Source organism: Heterodontus francisci, chromosome 11, assembly GCF_036365525.1.
Source record: "Heterodontus francisci isolate sHetFra1 chromosome 11, sHetFra1.hap1, whole genome shotgun sequence".
Lineage (NCBI taxonomy): Eukaryota > Metazoa > Chordata > Chondrichthyes > Heterodontiformes > Heterodontidae > Heterodontus > Heterodontus francisci.
In genome coordinates this window covers 81307049-81329386 of record NC_090381.1, presented here as the reverse complement: position 1 = coordinate 81329386, position 22338 = coordinate 81307049, and the positions used below count along the sequence as shown (strand labels likewise).

The 22338-nt window shown below is 41.4% G+C and overlaps 1 protein-coding gene across 4 annotated transcripts in view; it reads left to right on the top strand.

The window, feature by feature from the left end:
• Positions 1-21992, top strand: part of LOC137375333 (uncharacterized) — a 36490-nt gene extending 14498 nt beyond the window's left edge. For all 4 annotated transcript variants that reach the window (XM_068042339.1, XM_068042338.1, XM_068042337.1 and 1 more), the window contains 3 exons: positions 8850-8982; positions 9431-9584; positions 15769-21992. In XM_068042339.1, coding sequence (XP_067898440.1) covers positions 8850-8982; positions 9431-9584; positions 15769-18286 — 2805 coding nt within the window. In that variant the 3' untranslated portion in view covers positions 18287-21992. The remainder of the gene's footprint in view (positions 1-8849; positions 8983-9430; positions 9585-15768) is intronic.
• Positions 21993-22338: the final 346 nt, after the last annotated feature.

Genomic DNA, 22338 nt, shown 5'->3' with positions numbered 1-22338 from the left:
GTCCTTGGCCTTCCCCGCCCTGGACAAAATGGCAGGGGGGCAGGACAACATCGGGCACGCTGCTGGATGCCACCCCTTGCCATTTTGTGTACCCCCCCCCCCCCCCCACCACCCCGCCGTTAATCTCCTGAATAATTGTTAGGATAAATTTTTCCACATCTGTTATATGGGCTGTATCTCTCTGGACCTGCACTCCTTGAATCTATGTGGTCAGAGCTGAGGCATTACTGAAAATACCACAGAATTCTCAAGTGGCTATTCAAGTCTTGGTGTATTATTATATCAAATAGTCATCCCACACATTACAATCAGAATATGTCTCACATTGTCACAAGAGTATGAAACCTTACAAGGTAGCAAGATTGTGGATGAATGATTTGACGTCCTCTTGCCTCTTTAAGAGTCACATTCATTTATAGTGTGTCTGTGACCTCTTTATAGAACACATATGGTTTGTATCAGCAGTAGCTGACAGATAACAGGCACCAGGATTACAAATATGAAACTAAAAACAGTAACACATCTCTTACTTAAAACAAACTTCTTGACAATCGCCTACTAAAAATATAAAACTAGAATATATGACTTAGGTTTTTATGAAAAATAGAACCAGCTTGTCAACAACAACGTGCATTTATGTGGTGACTTTAATGTAGAAAGCACTGCAAGGCATTTTATTGGGGCAGAGGAAGAAATAAAAACGAAAGGAATTACCCAAAGTGCTAAAAGAAAATAGAGGAGATTTGTGAGGCATTGGCAATCCTTTTGAAGGAGTAACTAGACACTGGAAAGGTACCTGTGGATTGGAAGTAGGTTAACCTGCTGCCCACATTAGAAAGAGTAATAAGTCTGAAACAGGCAACTCCAGACCCATTAATCTTATTTTGATCCCATGCAAAATAATGGAATTAAGGTGTCAACTTGATTATTTATACAGCAGTAAAGAACTTGCACCTTTTACGACCTCAGGATGTCCCTGAATGCACTTATAAAGTACTTATCAAGTATAGTCACTGTTATAATGTAGAGAGCACAGCAGCCAATTTGCACACAGCCAGGTTGCACGCACATGAATAAAATAATGACAATGTAATCTGTTTTCAGTTATGTTGGTTGAGGGATAAACATTGGCCAGGCCATCAGGAAAAACTCCCCTGACCTTTGAGTAGCGCCATGGGATTTTTACATTTGCCTGAAAGGGCCTCAGTTTAATGTCTCGCCCAAAAGATGACACCTCCGACTGTGCAGCACTCTCTCACTACTGCATTTGGAGTGGGACTTGAATCCACAAGCTGCTGACTCAGATGAGAGTGCTGACACAGACCCAAGACTGACACTTATAATAACATAGTAAACGTTGGTCAACATGGATGTAAAAGGGGATGATCCTACCGAACCAACTCTTTTGAATTCTGAATGCACTTTAATAAATCCTGTAATGTGTTGTACCTAGACTTCCAGAAAACATTTGACAAAGCTCCGCTTGAAAGGCTATTAATTAAGTTAAAAGCTGTGGGTATTTAGGGTAATTTATTGTTATGAATAAAAAATTTTGCTGAAGGACTGCAAACAATGGGTATTTATTTAATGAGTGATTGGGGAGGGAAAATGTGGAGTGCCATAGGAATTGATACTGGGACCAGTACCATTTCAAATTTACATTAGTACCTTGGATTCAGAAACCAAAGGCGATTTGATCAAATTTGCAGATGATACTAAACTAGAATGGCAGGGGTATCAAAGGAGGAAAACCAGAAATTAAAGAATGAGTTAAACAAAATATTTAAGTGGGGAAAACAATGGTGATGGATTTTCCTGTTGCTTCTACGGATGAATGCTCAGCAAGGAGACTAGTTGTTCACCGTCTAGGTTGGTGTCATATGTGATGTTAAACCAAATCTTGATTTTCAGATCCGATTGCAGATATTACATCTGAAACCATTGATGGAAGGGTGGGTGAAGACACTGGCTTTGCAGCCTGCTCGCTTGTCCTGTAGGGACCTGACTCTGTTCTCCTCAAATATTGAGATTGCGTGATGACAGAGACTTCTCCATTTGGATATGTCCACGGTCGTTTCTTCCCATGTAGTGGGGTCCAACTTTCAGACTGAGATAGGCTTTCAGAATGTCTTTGTATCTAAGTTGGGGACATCCTATGGTGTGGGTTCCCATGCTCAGCTGGCTGTAGAATGCGGGAACCACATGGTCGACCCAGCGAAGCTGAGCTCTGATGAGCATGCTCATGGTACTAGGTATGCAGCACCTTGCAAGAACTTCAGGATTTTGTCCTGTCACTTGATGTTGGAGGTAGATCTTAACCAGTGAAGGTGGAATGTATCTAATTGCTTTGTGTGACGCCGTTAGGTTGTCTATGCCTCAGAACCATAGAGAAGTGATGTGAGAACCACTGCTTGGTAGACTTTGATCTTTGTTTAGAGGCGGACTCCATGCTCTCTACAAAGCTTGTGGGTTGGCCTGCCGAATGCTAAGCTTGTTTTTGCCAGGTGATGGGTGATTTCATCATCCAACATGGTGTTGTTGGAGAGGATACTCCCAAGATAGCAGAACTTCTGAACTGAGTTGCGGGGTGTATTGTTGATTGTGACAATGGGGTCTTGGGAGTTTATGGCCAGGGAAGGTTGGTACAAGATCTCTGTCTTTTTCAGACTTCGTGTATGGTTGAAGCCTTTTTAGGCTTGGGCAAAGCGGTCAACAAGCAGCTGGACATCCTCTGAAATGTATGCTATGAGAGCACAGCCGTCGGCAAATAAGAATTCATTTAGCAACTGTTCTTTTGATCTTTGTGTGAGTCTTACACCTTTGCAGATTGCAGAGTTTGCTGTCTGTCCTGAACTGAATGTATATTCCCATGTCGAGATGTTTGAATGCATACAAAAGCATGATCGAAAAATAGATGGCAATCAGAACTGGAGCCATTACCCAGCCTTGCTTGGTACCATTGATGACAGGAAAGGCATCTGATAAGGCACTATTCTGCATCATACTGGCCATCACACTGTCATGAAATGAGCAGATGACCCTGATCATCCTTTCAGGGCAGCCATATTTGTACAGCACCTCCCACAGGCCTTCATGGTTTATTGTGTCGAAGGCCTTGGTCAGGTCAACGAACACCATGTAGAGGTCCTTGTTCCGTACGCGGGACTTTTCTTGAATTTAATGTGCTGCAAAGATCATGTTGACTGTTCCTCGTGCAAACGTAAGCCACTGTGATTCTGGGTGCACAGAGTCTGTAATATGAGTGACAATTCTGTTCAGAATAACCTTGCAAGAATTTTTCCTGTTGTGGAGAGAAGTGAAATACCATGACTGTCACAGATGGGCTTGCGTCCCTTTGGTTTGTACAGTTGAGTTATGAAAGCATCCTTGTAATCGTGGGGCTCAATGACCTGCTTCCAGATTAAGCAGAAGAGACTAGTGAGTTTTACTAACCATGTGAGCTCCTCCGTACTTGAATACTTCAGGTGGACTGCCATCAGCTCCCGAGAGCTTACCCATAGACAGTTGCTTTATGGCCTTGGTGACTTCGGTTTGTGATAGATTGAGGGCAAGCTCATCCAGAACATGATGCCGTGAAAGTGATTCAATGGTGTCGTCACACACTGTGGATTCTTGGTTCAGGAGATTGTTAAAATTCTCTGCCCAATGAAATAGAATCTCATGCCTGTTCATTAGGAGCTGATTGCTGTCTGCTGAGAGGTGGGGTATTGTACCATTCGTTTTGGGACCATAGACAGTTCAAAGAGCTTCATGGAAAGCCTCCAGGTTGTGCTTATCAGCAGCTTCCCAAAGCTGTGTGGCCTTGTTCTGCCACCATTGATTCTTCAACTCTTTGTTCTACCAACTTAAATTATAAATAACAACGGTAGCTTGAAATTTAATGCATGCAAATGTAAAGTGAGGTCAGAAGGGAAAGTGGGCAATACTTGCACCATCTTCATGTTAAAATTGCTAAGGATGAAGGCTGGAAGAGACCTAAGACTTAGCAGACTCTATTGGATTGGTACGGCAATGAGTGCCATGTGATATCCAAAATGGCATTCATGGCAGGGGCACTGACTTTTAGGGTGTAACGCACTGGATGCCATGTTGATGAGGGTGTTGGAACGCATGCAGTGAATGGATGCCAGATGTATGGAGAGGAGGTAAATCATGATGGTGTCATTTTGGAGCTCAATGCTCCAGCTAACACCCTCTCTTAACCTCATACAGTGGAACTCGTCTTCAGCCATAGGAAGGTTCCCTCACCAGCACAATTTTTTTAACGGGATCATCAATTACTTGCATATGAGTTGCTGGTTGAATTCTTCTAGCTGTTGCGATTCTATCAGTATTTTATACTTGCTATAGTTATTTAAAGCTGCCAAAGTCTGCAGGAGTGGTGTGGCAGGTGCTTAAGGAGTTTTTACCTGACTTCAATGCTTTTGCATAAACTAATTGCTCCCAGATGTGAATGCACAAGTAGCCAACCCCCTTGGTTTACAGCATGACCTGTCCTGCCACCTTCAATAACTTATGCACATATACACTGAGGTCCCTCTGTTCCTGCACCCCCGTTAGAATTGCACCCTTTATTTTACATTGTCTCTCCATGTTCTTCCTACCAAAATGACTCACTTCACATTTCTCTGCACTGAACTTCATCTGCCACCTGTATGCCCATTCCACCTATTTGTCTATGTCCTTTTGAAGTTCTACACTATCCTCCTCACAGTTCACAATGCTTCCAAGTTTTGTATCATCTGCAATCTTTGAAATTGTGCCCTGTACACCAAGGTCTAGGTCATTAATATATATCAGGAAAAGCAAGTGTCCCAACATTGATCCCTGGGGAACTCCACTACACACCTTCCTCCAGCCTGAAAAACATACATTAACCACTACTCTTTGTTTCCTGTCACTCAGCCAATTTTGTATCCATGTTGCTAATTTCCCTTTTATTCCATGAGCTACAAGTTTGCTTACAAGTCTGTTTTGTGGCGCTGTATCAAATGCCTTTTGGAAGTCCATGTACACCACATCATCAGCATTGCCCTCATCAACCCTCTGTTACCTCCTCAAAAAACTCCAGCACGTTAGTTAAATATGATTTTCCCTAAAGAAATCCATGCTGGCTTTCCTTAATTAACTCGCATTTGCCCATGTGACTATTGATTTTTGTCCCGAATTATTTTTTCTAGAAGTTTTCCCATCACCGAAGTTAAACTAACTGGCCTGCAGTTGCTGGGCTTACCTTTACACCCTTTTTTGAACAAGGGTGTAATGCTTGCAATTCTCCAGTCCGCTGCACCACCCCCAAGTCTAAAGAAGATTGAAAAATTATGGCCAGTGCCTCTGCGATTTCCACCCTCACTTCCCTTGTATCCTTGGATGCATCTCATCCGGCCCTGGTGCTTTATTCACTTTAAGTACAGACTGCCTGTCTAATACTTCCTCTTTATCAATTTTGAACACCTCTAGTGTCTGACTTACCTGCTCTTTCAACATTGCCTGAATTGCATTTTCTTCCGTGGTAAAGACAGATGCCAAGTATTCATTTAATACCTCAGCTATGCCCTCTGCCTCCATGTGTAATTCCCCTTTCTGGTCCCTAATGAGCCCCACTCCTCCTTTTACCACCCTTTTACTATTTATATGCCTATAGAAAACTTTGGGATTTCCTTTTAATCCTAGCTGCCAGTCTCTTTTCATGCTCTTTCTTTGCTTCTGTTGATGTTGTGAAGGTGGATGGATGCAAGCTGTCTTGGTAATAGATATGATAGGGTGGCGCAGTGGTTAGCACCGCAGCCTCATAGCTCCAGGGATCCGGGTTCGATTCCAGGTACTGCCTGTGTGGAGTTTGCAAGTTCTCCCTGTGTCTGCGTGGGTTTTCTCCGGGTGCTCCGGTTTCCTCCCACAAGCCAAAAGACTTGCAGGTTGATAGGTAAATTGGCCATTATAAAAAATTGTCACTAGTATAAGTAGGTGGGAGGGAAATATAGGGACAGGTGGGGATGTTTGGTAGGAATATGGGATTAGTGTAGGATTAGTATAAATGGGTGGTTGATGTTCGGCACAGACTCGGTGGGCCGAAGGGCCTGTTTCAGTGCTGTATCTCTAAAAAAAAAAGACTCTGGTTTGGGTCAGAAAAAGTCCAAGGTTTTTTGCCTGAGTATACAGCTGCATTATCAGCGTTGTTGTCTTTCGGATGGGATTTTAAACGGAGAACTTTTTAGCCCTCTCAGGTGAATGTAAAAGATCCCACAGCACTATTTCAAAGAACAGCAATGGTGTTCTGGTTAAAATTTATCCCCCAATGAACATCACTAAAACATATTATTTGGTCATTATCACATTGCTGTCTCTGGAAGCTTGCTGTGTACAAACTGGCTGCTGCATTTCCTACGTTACAATCAGTAACTACACTGCAAAAGTACTTTATTGGCTGGAAAGCACTTTGGGACGTCCTCCGGTCATGAAAGTCACGATATAAATGCAAGTCTTTCCTTTCTATTCTGGCCAACATTTTTCCCTCAAACAATATTCCCAAAAAACAGATTGTCTGCCATCGTTTGCTAACATAAGAGTCAAAAGTAATAATTGAATAATGCACGATATAAATGCAAGTTCTTCTCTTTTTAACCCAACATTTCATTTTTTGCATTATCTCACCAAAAGTCTTGTATGTCACTGTCAGTTTTTTTTTTAAAGACAGATGAATGTCATGCAGAATTAAGTTAACTGGACATGTCAGTTATCCTTAATTCCTTTTTCTGCATTAGGCAAAATAATACATTTGAAAATTATTGATTGTGTTCAACCAGATACATTATTATTAACCAGCTATCTGTTTTGTGCCAAATTGATTGTTTTCCAATGTCTAAGTGAGCTCACATTAGTCATTGCCATAATCATGTCAACATTTACAAATTAATAATTAATTAGATTGAAGAAATGCAACTAATGTATTTGCAGAAAATTCGGTTCTTGGTGCTTCCGTCTAAGTCATCAAAGTGACTTCATGGCATTTCCAACAGTGTAAGCAGGCATCAATGGTACAAATCAGGCAGGGTTATCAGATCCTCCGCACCAACCCCCCCCCCCCCCCCCCCCCACCCCCGTGCTGCAGCATCATAACTTAGTGACTTGGCTAATGGCTGACAAAACTCAGCACATTTCTAAGCAGGGACTTGAAGCACAGAGGTATGACGTATATGCAATAACCTTTACCCTCATCCAAAGAACATTCGCAGCAATGATGTTTTTCTTTCCCCTGTGACAGACAAGTTGATTACTGCATCGCTATACTATTTGCAAACTTTTCTTGAAAATTTACAAGACTATGTTTACCAATGCTATTACAACTTTAAAGGTACACAAATGTGGTTCTAGTTGACAATTTCAATCCTGCATTTCAAAATTTTAAAAGAAATCTTTCCCTTTTCCCTTGTGTTGTGAATGTGATCACTTCTTCTCAAGTTCCATGAGTATTAAAAGCCCAGACAGTGGGTAAGAGCAAGCTACTTCAGCATGGGGCACATTGTCACTAAGCCCAGTCCTATTCTCCTTCTGCACCCACACATGTAAATTTTAACACGGTAGAGTGATCAGGGCTTGGGGGCTTTAGCTGATGATCCTCTCACTAACCCAGGGAAGTTTTGTTTTTAGAACTGATCATGCAGAACAGTTCAATAAAGCATACTGGTCCAGAAATGGATCGTGGCCAAATTGGCATGCAATCCTGGTACAGCTCATGCCCAATAAAGCCAGTGGGAGGGCCACATAAAAATTGATCTGCAAACCTCATTAGGATGTACTGACGAGCTATGGGCTCCATTCACGGCCCAAGAAGCAGCTAAATGGTCACTGGTTGACAACAGTTCCTCTTGGCTTCACAATAAGGTAAATAAAAATCATTTTAAGTTACCTTTCAGATAGAAGCCTCCAGCAGTCCCTTTTAAGAACTAGTGGTTTGACTGCTGAGCACCTGAAAAAACTGCCCACAGCAGGCACTAAGTAAGCTGCAATCATTCGCATTCCACTTTTGCGAAGGGGCCTGAAACAGATGTTGGGCCCTGATGTACATATAGAATGAGCCTATTGCCAGTTTCAGGTGTATGCTGTGGCTACCTAAGGAGCAGCCCTAACCGATAAGGCAAATGGCACACTTGAAGTGTGGAATGAGTTAATGCATGCCACCCATCATATTTGACCCTTAAGCTCCTGTTTTATACCTGTAAAACAGGTGCAATGTGATCCAATTTTTAGGTCAATATTTTTACATTTAATAATACAAAAAGTTTATAAATAGTTATTAAATTTGATACTTATAAATTTATTTTGACCACCTTCTAAAACAGATGCCAAAAAATAGTTGTTACAGCAAAAGTATGTTGTTACAACAAAATTATGACAAAAAGGGGCTTAGATAGGAAGAAACGTTTTCCCTTAGCGGAGGCGTCAATAAACAGGGGGCATAGATTTAAGGTAAGGGGCAGGAGGTTTAGAGGGGATTTGAGGAAAAACCAGAGGGTGTTGGAATCTGGAACACACAGCCTGAAGGGGTGGTAGAGGCAGGTACCCTCACAACATTTAAGAAGTATTTAGATGAGCACTTGAAATGCCATAGCATACAAGGCTATAAGCCAAGTGCTGGAAAATGGGATTAGAATAGATTGGTGCTTGATGGCTGGCATGGACATGATGGGCTGAAGGGCCTGTTTCTGTGCTGTATAATTCTATGACTCTAAGTTTTATTGCATCATATTAAGTTACTCTGAATTAGGTTTCTTTGACGTGTACTGCAAGATTGAAAATGACAGCTGCACCTTTTTTAAAAAATGTGACAGCTGTATAGACGCTGGCGTTCAGAATCAAGTGGAAAGAGTAAAGGCGTTGAAACAACATTGATTGCTTATGATGCACTCTTGTTTGCTGGGAATGATTGGAAGAAGCTGTGTTATTCAGCCATGTTTCAATGGGGTAAGAATTGATCAGAATTTTGTGCTAGTCACTGTTGGATAAATATTTCCTATATTGCATCTGAAAGCTTCAGACCAACAAAATTGATGACAACATTAGAAAATTTCAAGCTATATGTACAAAAAGATACTGACATAAATTATCTTTTCACAAATCTAGTATGAACTTTATGGGTGGAATGTTACAATTGCTATTGCCTTTTACCATTACATTGAATATTCATGTTTATTTTTATATAAAAAACTGTCAGCAATGTTTTACAAAGTACTAGCATTTTAATATGTCTGTTAAACTCTAAGAGCTGCCAAAAATACAAGAAGCTGCTTGTATTAGAATTGAATGGCTTGTTCTTTCCGTTGGACATCAAACCAGACACAATGAGCAAATACTTTTCTCTTATCTGAAGAAGTAATCATTTCATGTTGCAAATTATACTTTGACCCTACAGGGGAAAGTGATGCAACAGGTGCCATTGCAGGCTCTTTCTATGGAATTCTCTATGGATTTGGCAATGTTCCTATGAGCCTTTACCAGAACCTGGAGTTCAGAGACCATCTAGAACAGCTGGGGAGGCAGCTGTACCATGTTGCCAGTGCAGACAGGTAGGTCCAACTAACATGGAGATCATTCAGAGTCTAGAGTTACAACCTAATTATTATTTTAGCTGCACAAACATTGCAAAACTTGTGCACTAATTTTCAGCAGTTTTAGCAGATAACCTTACTGGCCTGCCTTCATGTGAAGTACTTTCTGCATGTTATTCATATATAGTTTTCAAGTGGTTTTCAAACACACTGAACCCCATACAAATATTTATGCACTCCCAAGGATGCTCAATATATACATCAACAATGGGCAAAAACTACTTGAAGGAAAACAGAACTATGTGGAAATGTTTTATTAGTGTATCTAACAGGAATAACATGCTAGTAAGTCAACATATACAGCCATCTAACAACCCTGCAGAACTCTTGGATTCTCTTGCTGATATGAGGTCAAAATATTACTTACTTTACTGATACTGAAAGATACAGCAGTGTTTTCAGTACCATTTTATAAACTTGCTTAATATCCAAATAATTTTGCTTCCCTCCATTCCACTGAAAAAAAACAACTTCTATTTGCAGTTACAGAATAAACTATTTTTTACTCTACCTCATATACTGGACTTTGCATATTTTCCTAAAATGCAATTTTTCTGCTGGTTATTTGATGCTCATTTTTGCTATTTTTCAGTTGTTCACATTTAGTCAGTCAATTGATAATTGATTGTTAACTTTAACGAAGTGCCTTTATATAGCATCTTTAATGTAGAAAATATTTCAATGCACTTTGCAGAGGAGGAAAATGTATGGATGCCAACCCTTTATGGAAGAATGAAAAGAGATTGTTGAAAACTTTATTAAAGAGATAGGCTTTAAAGGTGGAACAAAAGTATCTAGGGAAAGGTATGTAGGGAGGGATTGTTAAAGAGAAGCACCAAAACAGTGGAAAGCTGTCACCAACAGCGGATCCAGGAAGGAGGGATACATAAGAGTCCAGAATAACAGGATTGAAGATTGTGGAAGAAAAGTAAAGCTGGAGAAGGTTGCATGAGTATAATGGGACAAGTCTATGAAGGGATTTGTACAGAAGTTCAAGGATTTTTATTTTATTGCGTTGGGGGACAGTGTAGGTCAGTGATGACAAGGCGATGGCTCATTGGATTGGTCCCTGGGATGAGAGGGTTGCCCAATGATAGGCTGAGTAAATTGGGCCTATATTTTCTGGAGTTCAGAAGAATCAGAGTCGATCTCATTGAAACTAACAACATTTTTTAGGGGCTTGACAGGGTAGACACTGAGAGGTTGTTTCCATTGGCTAAGGAATCTAAAACACAGGGACACAGTCTCAGGATAAGGGGATGATAATTTAGGACTGAGATGAGGAGAAATGTCTTCACTCAAAAGGTTGTGAATCTTGGAATTCTCTACCCCAGAGGGTAGTGAATGCTCCATTGTTGAATATCTTTAAGGCTGGGATAGACAGATTTTTGTTCTCAGGGAATCAAGGGATATGGGGAGCTGGCAGGAAAGTGGTTTAAGAAGGAGTTTAAGCCCAAGATCAGCTTTGATCATATTGAATGATGGTACAGGCTCGACACGCCGTATGAACTACTCCTGCTCTTACAAACAGGTCTTAATACAAGGCAGGATACAGTTTACAATTATTTGGAGATGATAGAGGGTAAATATTTATTGCGTTGGGGGACAGTGTAGGTCAGTGATGACAAGGCGATGGCTCATTACTACCTGACGTCTGGGGCAGTGGCAGACCTGAAAGGAACAGGGCTGAAAACCTATAAATAAAGAGCGAGGCTGGAGGCCCTTCACCTACCTGATGTCCGGGGCGGCAGGCTCTCTGACTGTTTCTGCACGCGCTCTGTTTGGATTTAGTAAAAAAAAACGAACAGGGACATCACTGAAATTCTGGGCGCTGATTGGTCGATGGGCAGCAGCTGTTATTAACTGGGGATAACTGTGATTGATTGGAGTTAAAAAAAAAAGGTTCCTTTTAAATTAAAGCCCTAGGATAGCTACCTGTAAATTTTTAGTATTTACTGGCTATACTAGTGCTGTTTGCATGGAGTGAGGCTGTAAGTTAAATGTGGGTATTTTTGTTGGCTGGGGGCGGTGGAAGGTGCTCTTTGGTCTTTTTCTTTCTCAGCCTCAAAGGTACAGAGGATAAAAGTTGATTGTCTTTTTTTTTTCTTCTTCGGCCTCCTTATCTCGAGAGACAATGGGTAAACGCCTGGAGGTAGTCAGCCTCAAAGGTACAGGGGATAAAAGTTGATTGTAAATAGCTGGTAAGTTATTACACTAGCAAGTTCTTTTTTTCTCATTGGAAAAGTAAATAATGGCGGGGCAGCTTGGCCAAGTGAAATGTACCTCCTGTGCAATGTGGGAAGTCCTGGAAGTGCCGTGTGACCTTGGTGAACATGTCTGCAGAAAGTGTCTCAGAAGCTTGAGCTTTGGGTGCATCGTCGAGGTGGAGGACTACGTGGATGGCACGTTTCATGAGGTAGTCAAGCCGGTGTCTAGGCGAACACAGTCGGGGGGGGTGACTGGGTGGCTGCTGGATGGACAAAGAAGTCAGGGCAGGTAGTGCAGGAGTCCCCAGAGGACATCCCACTTTCTAACCGGTATTCAGTTCTGAGTATCAATGAAAGAGAGGGTTCCTCTGGAGAATGCACCGAGAGTCATGACCGGAATGCCTTGGCTGACTCAGCTGCGCTGGGATGGAGAAAAAGGGACAAGAGGGCAATAGTGGTAGGGGATTCTATGGTTAGAGGAATAGGTGTTTCTGTGGTCATGGACGTGATTCCAGGATGGTATGTTGCCTCCCTGGTGCAAGGGTCTTGGATATCACTGAGCAGCTACAAAGTATTCTGGAGGGTGAGGGTGCACAGCTGGAGGTCGTGGTCCAAGTTGGTACCAATGACATAGGTAGAAAGAGGGATGAGGTCCTGCAAAAAGAATTTAGGGAGCTAGGCAGCAGATTAAAAAGTAGGACCTCAAAGGTTGTAATCTCTGGGTTTCTTCCGGTGTCACGGGCTAGTGAGTATATGAATAGGAGGTTACAGCGGATGAATGCATGGTTGGGGAGATGGTGCAGGAGGGAGGGCTTTAGATTCTTGGATCACTGGGCCTGTTTCTGGCGAAGGTGGGATCTGTATAAGATGGACGGGTTGCACCTGAACCAGAACGGGACCAACATCCTTGCTGGGAGGTTTGCCAGTGCTGTTGGGGGGGGTGGGGGAAGGCTTAAACTAATTTGGCAGGGGGATGGGATACAGAGTGGATGCACAGTAGGGGGTGATGTACAATCAGATATAAATGAAAAGCTAAGTCAGTCTGGAGGACAGAGTAAATGTAGACCTGTTAAGGCTCAGGAAAATAATGCAAGGCTGGATTGTATCTATTTTAATGCAAGGAGTCTTACTAGTAAGGCAGATGAATTGAGGGAATAAAAACAAGAAATGCTGGAATCACTCAGCAGGTCTGGCAGCATGTGTGGAAAGAGAAGCAGAGTTAACATTTCGGGTCAGTGACCCTTCATCGGTTCATGCTATTACTGAGACATGGTTGAGGGAAGGGCAGGACTGGCAGCTTAATATCCCAGGGTATAGAATCTTCAGACATGATAGGGGAGGGGGTAAAAGAGGAAGTGGCATTGCACTGTTGATTAAGGAGTCAATTACTGCAGTAAGGAAGGATGATATCTTAGAAGGTTCCTCTAATGAGGCCATATGGGTAGAACCTAAAACCAAAAAGGGGGCTATTACTTGGCTGGGATTACTTTTCATTTGTGTTTGCTATGGAGAGGGACGATGCAGGTGTAGTGATCAGAGAAGGGGATGGTGATATACTTGATCAAATTATCATTGAAAAGGAGGAAGCTTTAGCTGTATTAGTGGACTTAAAGGTGGATAAATCCCCAGGTCCAGATGAGATGTATCCCAGGCTGCTATGTGAGGCAAGGGAGGAGATAGCAGGGGCTCTGACACAAATTTTCAGATCCTCTCTGGCCACAGGAGATGTACCAGAGGATTGGAGGACAGCAAATGTGGTACCATTATTCAGGAAGGGTAGCATGGATAAACCAGGTAAGTACAGGCTGGTGAGCCTAACGTCAGTGGTAGGGAAATTATTGGAAAAAATTCTGAGAGACAGGATTAATCTCCACTTGGAGAGGTAGGGATTAATCAGGGATAGTCAGCATGGCTTTGTCAAGGGGACAGCATGTCTAACAAATTTGATTGAATTTTTCGAGGAGGTGACTAGAGGTGTAGATGAGGGTAAAGCAGTTGATGTAGTTTCTATGGATTTCAGTAAGGCTTTTGATAAGGTCCCGCATGGGAGATTGTTTAAGAAAGTAAAAGCCCATGGGATCCAGGGTAATTTGGCAAATTGGATTCAAAATTGGCTTAGTGGCAGGAGGCAGAGGGTGATGGTAGAGGGTTGTTTTTGCAAGTGGAAGCCTGTGGCCAGTGGGGTACCGCAGGGATCGGTGCTGGGACCTTTACTGTTTGTAGTCAACATTAATGATTTAGATGTGAATATAGGAGGTCTGATCAGTAAGTTTGCAGATGACATAAAAATTGGTGGTGTCGTAAATAGTGAGGAGGAAAGCCTTAGACTACAGGATGATATAGATGGGCTGGTAAGATGGGTGGAGCAGTGGCAAATGGAGTTTAATCCTGAGAAGTGTGAGGTGAAGCACTTTGGAAGGTCTAACATGGCAATGGTATATACAATGGACGGTAGGACCCTAGGGAGTACAGAGGGTCAGAGGGACCTTGGGGTGCTTGCCCATAGATCACTGAAGGCAGCAGCACAGGTAGATAAGGTGGTTAGGAAGGCATATGGGATACTTGCCTTTATTAGCCGAGGCATAGAGTATAAGAGGAGTATAAGAGCCAGGAGGTTATGATGGAGCTGTATAAAACACTAGTTAGGCCACAGCTGGAGTACTGTGTACAGTTCTGGTCACCACACTATAGGAAGGATGTGATTGCACTGGAACGGGTGCAGAGGAGATTCACCAGAATGTTGCCTGGGCTGGAGCATTTCAGTTATGAAGACAGACTGATAGGCTGGGGTTGTTTTCCTTGGGGCGAAGAAGGCTGAGGGGGGACATGGTTGAGGTATACAAAATTATGAGGGGCATTGATAGGATAGATAGGAAGAAACTTTTTCCCTTAGCGGAGAGGTCAATAACTGGGGGGCATAGATTTAAGGTAATGGGCAGGAAGTTTAGAGGGGAGTTGAGGAAGAATATTTTCACCCAGAGGGTGGTTGGAATCTGGAACGCACTGCCTGAAGGGGTGATAGAGGCAGGAACACTCGACATTCAAGAAGTATTTAGATGAGCACTTGAAACGACATAACATACAAGGCTAAGGGCCATGTGCAGGGAAATGGATTAGTTAGGACGGATGCTTGATGGTCAGCGCAGGCGCGTTGGGCCGAAGGGCCTGTTTCTGTGCTGTAAAACTCTATGACTAGCTAGGAGGATATTGGAGAAATGGCGTCTAGAGGTAACGAAAACCTGGATAAAGGTTTCAAGACCTATGGTTCAAAGGTAGGGTGAAGTTGTGCAATGTTGCAGAGGTAAAATTTTGAATCCCATTCCTGGGTTGAACAGAAGAGGTTGTGTACAGCTTGGCAAGCATAGCGAACAGCCAGGGCAGGGAATGGAATTGGTAGCAAAGGTGCAGAGTTTTCTTCAATGGCCATAAGCAATGGTTTCCCAATTTCACTCGGAGAATATTTTGGCATATAACAACATCAGATGTGAAATATGCCAGTACCAAGATGATCATAGGGTTGAGGGAAATGGTGAAAAAAATACTGGTGGGCATCTCAGCATGCATAGATCAACTGGTTCCCCCTGACTGTCTTTTCACGTCCCCATCTGTGGTTTATGCCACTGAGGGAAGCAGGTAGATGAGGAATAGGAGAAGGCCAGCTTTGAATCTATGGCGAACTTCAAAGTTTACAGATTGGAGAAAGTACTGATGAACATATGCTGGATGTATTCACTTGAAAGATAAGTAGATATTTGAGCCACTCCCAACATTTTCCTGAGGTATCTGCAATACTTTGAGTTACAATGTCTCTAAAGGCTTATTTTAAAGTGTGATGCTCTGAATATATGCTAAATGCAAGACTTTTAATTATATAAGCTTACACAAAATATTGAACTCTTCTGATTATCATTTCAAACTTAATGATTTTGTTGCAGATCTTTGTGTCTCAGTTTAGATCATACCCAAGGAAATGAGTCTTTTGATGTGCGTCTGATTGCTAGGATGTTTGTGAACAAGCGCACAACTGATGAAATCAACAATCTGATCAATTACATAGCTCAGCTGGAAAAGGTAAAGAATACAATCACCAAAAAGTCTGTACAATTAACAAATGAGTTGGCTACAGCACAAGCTGGCACTAAAGCAAAAACACCTAAAACTGAAGGAAAGCCTAGACCCACTAAATTTCAGCTCCTACAGTCAAGATTTACAAAGATCGGACTTCGAAATAAACTGGAGAAACTAGAACCTCCTGAGCCTAAGGAAAAAACGGTTTTAAAGAAATATAACATTGCTGCAGATCCTCAGAGCATTGCAGCCAACTTACCCACAGCGGACAAAAGAGACACCAACTTCCCTGAAGTGCATAGTCCTACTGACTTGATGGTTAAAGAAAAATGTGAACCTACAGATAGTAAAAAGGAAGATGGTATTCTTAAAAAACCAATTGGTGAAAGTGATACTGCAGCTCTATGTCACGCTACTCCACAAGCTTACATTATTATTCCCAAATTTCCCACCATAGACAGTAGACACACCAACTTTACCGAAATTCAGCAAACTACTGACTTGGTAGTTCAACAAAAATGTGAGTTTCCAGTAGGTAAAAAGCAAGATGCTGCTCTTAGGCAATCAGGTAATGAAAATGATACCACAGCTGTTTGTCCAACCGCTGTACTACCTGGAGGGAAGCAAACATTTCATACAGATAAACCCAATGATACATGTTCACAGACTGCCAGTGAAACTAATGTGCACATTCAACTGAATTCTCAGACTAAAAACGAACCAAATGAACCAATTGTGCAAATGGTCACTGAAATGTTATATCCAGCTACACAGTTCCAAGCTGGTTATCAGACTGAAAATAGATTGGAAAAATCAACTAGGACCAATAGTGATGTTGATGAAAATGTACGAAATGTAAATTTTGTTGAAATTATAAACCAGACATTTCCTTCAGGAGAAACAATTGTAAACTCTCCATTATGTATTTCCAAAATAAGTCCTTCTGATATAACCGATCTCCATGAAAACAACTTTCAAATACCTAAATATACGCAAGAAGGCCCAGGGACACCTCTAATAGGAGACACCAGTAAGCCTAATGTCATTGACCTTCCCCATATTATGAGTAATGCTGGACTGCACAGTTCATTACAATGGATTGAAGACTCTTTTTCTATGAAAGATAACACAGAGGAAAATCCAACACAAACAGGGAAGGAAAATACAAAGGAAACAACAAAATCACCAACCACAATCCCAGAGTTACTCCCTGACACATGTGAGGTGCAAACATTAAAAGAAATTCCACAAAAATTAGAATCTGCTCTCACTACTGAAATTCTAACTTTTCCAAACAATAAATCACATGGACTAAAACATGATGAGCAGAATAAATACAACCCCATTCAGTCCAATGACTTGATTATTACAGTTAAACAGCACAGTGCTGTGCCAAAAGAACAACCTCTACAAATACTAAAGGAAAATGGGGAAAAGACAATTTCACAAACAAAAAGCTTTGAACCATTCATCAACTTGTGCGAAAAGCAAATGCTAAAAGAAATTGCACAAAATTCAGAGCCTGCTGCGTTTCTTAAAATCCTAATGCTGCCACACAATGAATTCCAAGAAATGAAACAAGAGGATTCTCAAAAAAAATACAATCGAAATCATATTGGAGAATTAGTCAACACCCCTAATCAGTTTACGGTTGTACTGCAGGAACAACCTCAGCAAATACAGAAGGAAGATACCGAGAAAACAGATAATTCACAGACCAGAAGCTTGCAGTCATTCACTGACTCATGTGAAAAGCAGAAGAGAATTCCACAAAAATCAGAGCCTGCTCTCTCTACTAAAATTCAAGTTCTTCCAGAGAATGAATCAAAAGAAAAGAAACGGGATGATAATCAGCACAAATATATTCCCTATAAGTTTAGTGACTCAGTTAACTCAGCTGTACAACTCTCAGTTGTGCAAGAGGAACGGCCTCGAGTAACACTAGAGGAAGTTGCAGAGGCAACAACAATTTCACAAACTAGAAGCCGTGAGTCATTCACCAACTCATATGAAAAGCAAAATCTAAAAGAAATTCCACATGAATTACCGTCTGTTATCAGTACTAAAATTCTGACACTTCCACCCAATGAATTGCAAGAAATAAAAGAAGTTGGTTATCAACCTAAGGATTTAGTTAATGTAGCTAAACATGGAATATTAGAAGAACATCCTCCCACTGCTCATCAAGTTACCAAAGCTGAGAGTGCTGCCTCAGCACATAACTGTCCAGGCAATGCAGCTCTTTGCAAAAGTAAACCATGGAAATACAAGGCATATAGTTACGCTGACCCTTCAGTGGTTTCAAAATCTAATCGCAGAGTATTGATGAGGGCCTCTGATGTCATACAGTTTCCTTCACCGCCAACAAGCTTTGATTTTCCCTAAATATGGGCAGATTACAAGACAAAGGGTAATGTAATTTCTGGAAAGTGAAGGTCAGTTAATATCCTAGTGAAGTTGTTTGATGTGATTTCAGGAAAAACTGGGATTAGGGACTCAATCTTAGATTTTCAACAATACTAAAGTTGTGTTTATGCAACATTAGTTGGTTGTTTTAGTGTTTTACGAATCACAGCTGGAACCCAAAGGCTTCATTCCATTGACAGTTAAAGGAGCATTATTTTCATAAGGAAACATTTACTAATGCCTGTTCAAGCGGGTAGACCTGACGCAGTGCTACACAGTGGCGCAGTGGTTAGCACCGCAGCCTCACAGCTCCAGGGACCCGGGTTCGATTCTGGGTACTGCCTGTGTGGAGTTTGCAAGTTCTCCCTGTGTCTGCGTGGGTTTTCTCCGGGTGCTCCGGTTTCCTCCCACAAGCCAAAAGACTTGCAGGTTGGTAGGTAAATTGGCCATTATAAATTGCCCCTAGTAGAGGTAGGTGGTAGGGAAATAGAGGGACAGGTGGGGATGTTGAAGGAATATGGGATTAGTGTAGGATTAGTATAAATGGGTGGTTGATGGTCGGCACAGACTCGGTGGGCCGAAGGGCCTGTTTCAGTGCTGTATCTCTAAACTAAACTAATACTAAATCACTGAGGGATAGATTTGTCAGTCATTTGCTGATCACATTAAGATGAAAATGATGCATGACCCTTTTACTTCTATTCCGTCTGCAATCCTTAATTTGCCAAATTATTATATCAATTTAATGTCCTTTTATGACAACCATTTTAGTACATTAATGCTAAATCAATCAACTTAAAAATTAATTTTAAAAAGTAATGCAACAAGTCTTTTCTCCTCTCAAATATGTGATATGCAAGTACTAAAAATCAAACAATTTTTGCAATTGCTTGTGCCGCCAGCATCCATAGCTTTTTAGCTTAAATGAGGAAAATAGGAACGGATTAACAGAAGCAGCATAATAACATCATGAACATATTCATAGCATGCTGCAGAGGAAAGTAGCACAAAGCATGTAAAAAATATAAACCCATAAACTCTTAGCATTCCACTGGTAAGGAATATAATTCATAGTATGTAAGTGACTCTGTTACGACCAGGTGAGAAAGAGGTCTAGGGGTTCCTTTCCGCCTTCATCTGGTCTTACTGTAATTGTTTAATTTTAAACACACCGTGTTTTCTTAGTTCTAGCTCGGTGAATCCTTGTTCACCGCTTTCCAATTATAAGGCAAAGAAACCAGCACAAACTGGCTTCCTCAGGTTTAAAGAAGAAAAGTTGAAATTTATTAAACTTAAACTCTAATTCGGTTGATGCCTACAGATACACAACGTGCCCACGCTAGCATGCATAGGCGATATATGCAGATAGAGACAGAAAAGAGCAGAAGAAAAATAAAGTGGAGAAGTTTGAGGCAATATCTGAAGAGTTGTTGTTACGGTTCTTCAAGCTCACTGTAAAGTCCTTGATTGTAGATAAATCTTGCTTTTCGTTGGGGCCCAGTATTCTTCTTAAACCTTGTTTGCTATAGGAGACTTTTCTCTCTTGGGGTTTATGTGTCTTCAGTGGACTCAGAGGGTTGTGAGAAAGAGATGGGAGCAGACAAGAGAGAGATCTTCTTTGTCGAGGAGCAAACAGACACTCTGCCCAAACTGTACAAATTCAAAAAACTCAGGTTGCCCAGCAGGTTAGTTATGCGACTAACTGATTTGACTATGTCCGTTTGTGTATTCGGCCATCTTAGCAGTCAACCTGGAATGCGAGCTCCCCCACCTTCAACGTCTGGTGATCAAAAGTCCATTGTGGGTTGAATGTGAAAGGGAATGGCTGCTCTGTCCTTCCAAACACTGTCTGTTAATATGCAAATGTCTTTTCCAGCCACAGCTGATCTGTTTAACAAGTCCTTTCTTCACTCCAGTAACAGTTTAAAATCAATGTACCTCATTCTTGGCAGGTGGGGTCCTAGCATGACAGGCCCACACATTTAGAAAAGTCACTTTTTTGGCAATAATGTACAATAATTATTACTTATTGATACTGTTATTCCATACTTAAATGCTGGTGCAGTCAAATCCAGAGTATAAGCTGCTCTTCCTGTAACTTCATGTTTGAATCTCTCCAATTAGGTTTCTGCCCCTGCACAGCGCTGAAACGGCTCTAATCAAAGGATCATGTTGCACTCCTACACCTCTCTGCAGCCTTCAGCGTGGTTGACCATACCATCCTCTCTTCCAATGTCCAGCTGAATGGAGTTCCCTCATTTGGTTCCACTCTTATCTATTCAATTATAACTACAGCATCTCCAGCAATGGCTTCTCTTACTGTTCCTGTACTGTTATCTTGAGTGCCCCAAAGATTTATCCTTGGCAGCCTACTCTTCCTCATCTTGGTGGCACCATCTGAAGTCGTTATGTCAGACTTCATATTTACACAGACAACACCCTGCTCATTCTGCTCACTGCCTGCCTGTCCGCCAATCCCACCCCACCCCACCATGACCTCTATGTTGTTAGCCTCCTTGTCTGACATCAAGTCATGGATAAGCCACAATTTCCTCCGGTTAAATATAGGATAAACTAAAGTCATTACCACAAACTCCATACCCTTGCCATTGATTCTTCCTCAACCATTGCCTCAGGTTGAAGCGGTCTTCTTCCAAACTCAATCTCCTAATTGCCCTGGGCTGAGCTTCTGACTTCATATTCTCCAGCACAAAGACCGCCTACTTCCATCTCTATAACATCACCCATCTCTGCCCCTGCCTTAGTTCATTTGGTACTGAAACCCTCATCCAAGCCTTCACCACCTCCAAACCTGACTATTCCAATGCCTTCCCAGCCAGCCTCCAACTCTCCATAAACATGAACTCAATCAAAACTCTGCTACTTTTTATTCTAACCTGCACAAAGTCTCATTCATCCATCACCCCTGTGCTTGATAATCTAAGATAACTCCTGCTCCCCCTCACCTCCAATTGAGAAATCTTATACTCGCGTTCAAATCCCTATCACTATAACCACCTGCAGCCCTACAACCCTCTGAGAGCTCTATATTCCTCCAACTCTCTGCTTTCATGCATCTGCCGCTCACTTCATCCGACCATCAACAGCCCTGCTTTCAGCTGTCTAGGTACTTAACTCTGGAATTCCCTACCTAAATCCCATTGCCTCTCTCATCCTTAAAGCCTACCTCTTTAACCAAGATTTCTGTCATCTAATATCTCCTTGATTAGATCAGTGTCAGTTTTTTTTAATCAGACTGCTTCTGCGAAGCATCTTGGGATGTTTTTCCTACATTAAAAGTGCTATTATAAATGTATGATGCTGTATATTAATTGATGATTTTTCAGAAATGACCTTGCATTAGCCAGAAGCAATCTGAAAACGCAAGTTCCTGAAATTGAATCATCATGCAACAAACAAGGGATGTTGCATGAGTAGGCCACATCCACAATGGTTTGCTTGTAGCAATGGCACTTTATTTATCTCTCACTACATCCCATATTTGGAAGAACTTAACATTTGTTAAAATGTGGTTAATTATGAAAATGTTTTAGGTTTTAATATTTGTAAACATGAAGATGTATTCTTTATCTTGCAATGTCTAATTAATAACAAATAAATAGAAAAACTGCAAAGGACCGAACCATAAAATAAAAGTTCTAGGGTTCAACACCTGAAATTTTAACCTGGCTTTTCTCTTCACAAATGTTGACCAACTCAGTATAGTTCCACGGTTTCCCATTTTAAAAATTTGATTAAACTCATGCATTTAATCTCCAATTGTAAGATTTAAAATGTTCTTTCCCACAGGAAATTTAAATTTATGTTGGTACACCTTTATTGTTTGCAATACAAATGTTTATTCCACACCCGCATTTTGAAGCTTCATGCAGTTTTTAAAAATCAGACCTCCAAAGTTATTTGTATCATAGTCTGGTTAGTTTTATAATCCTCATTGCTCTTCTCTACCTCCATTATGGAGTTCTTCTTCTTTTGGGCCTCCTTATCTCGAGAGACAATGGATACGCGCT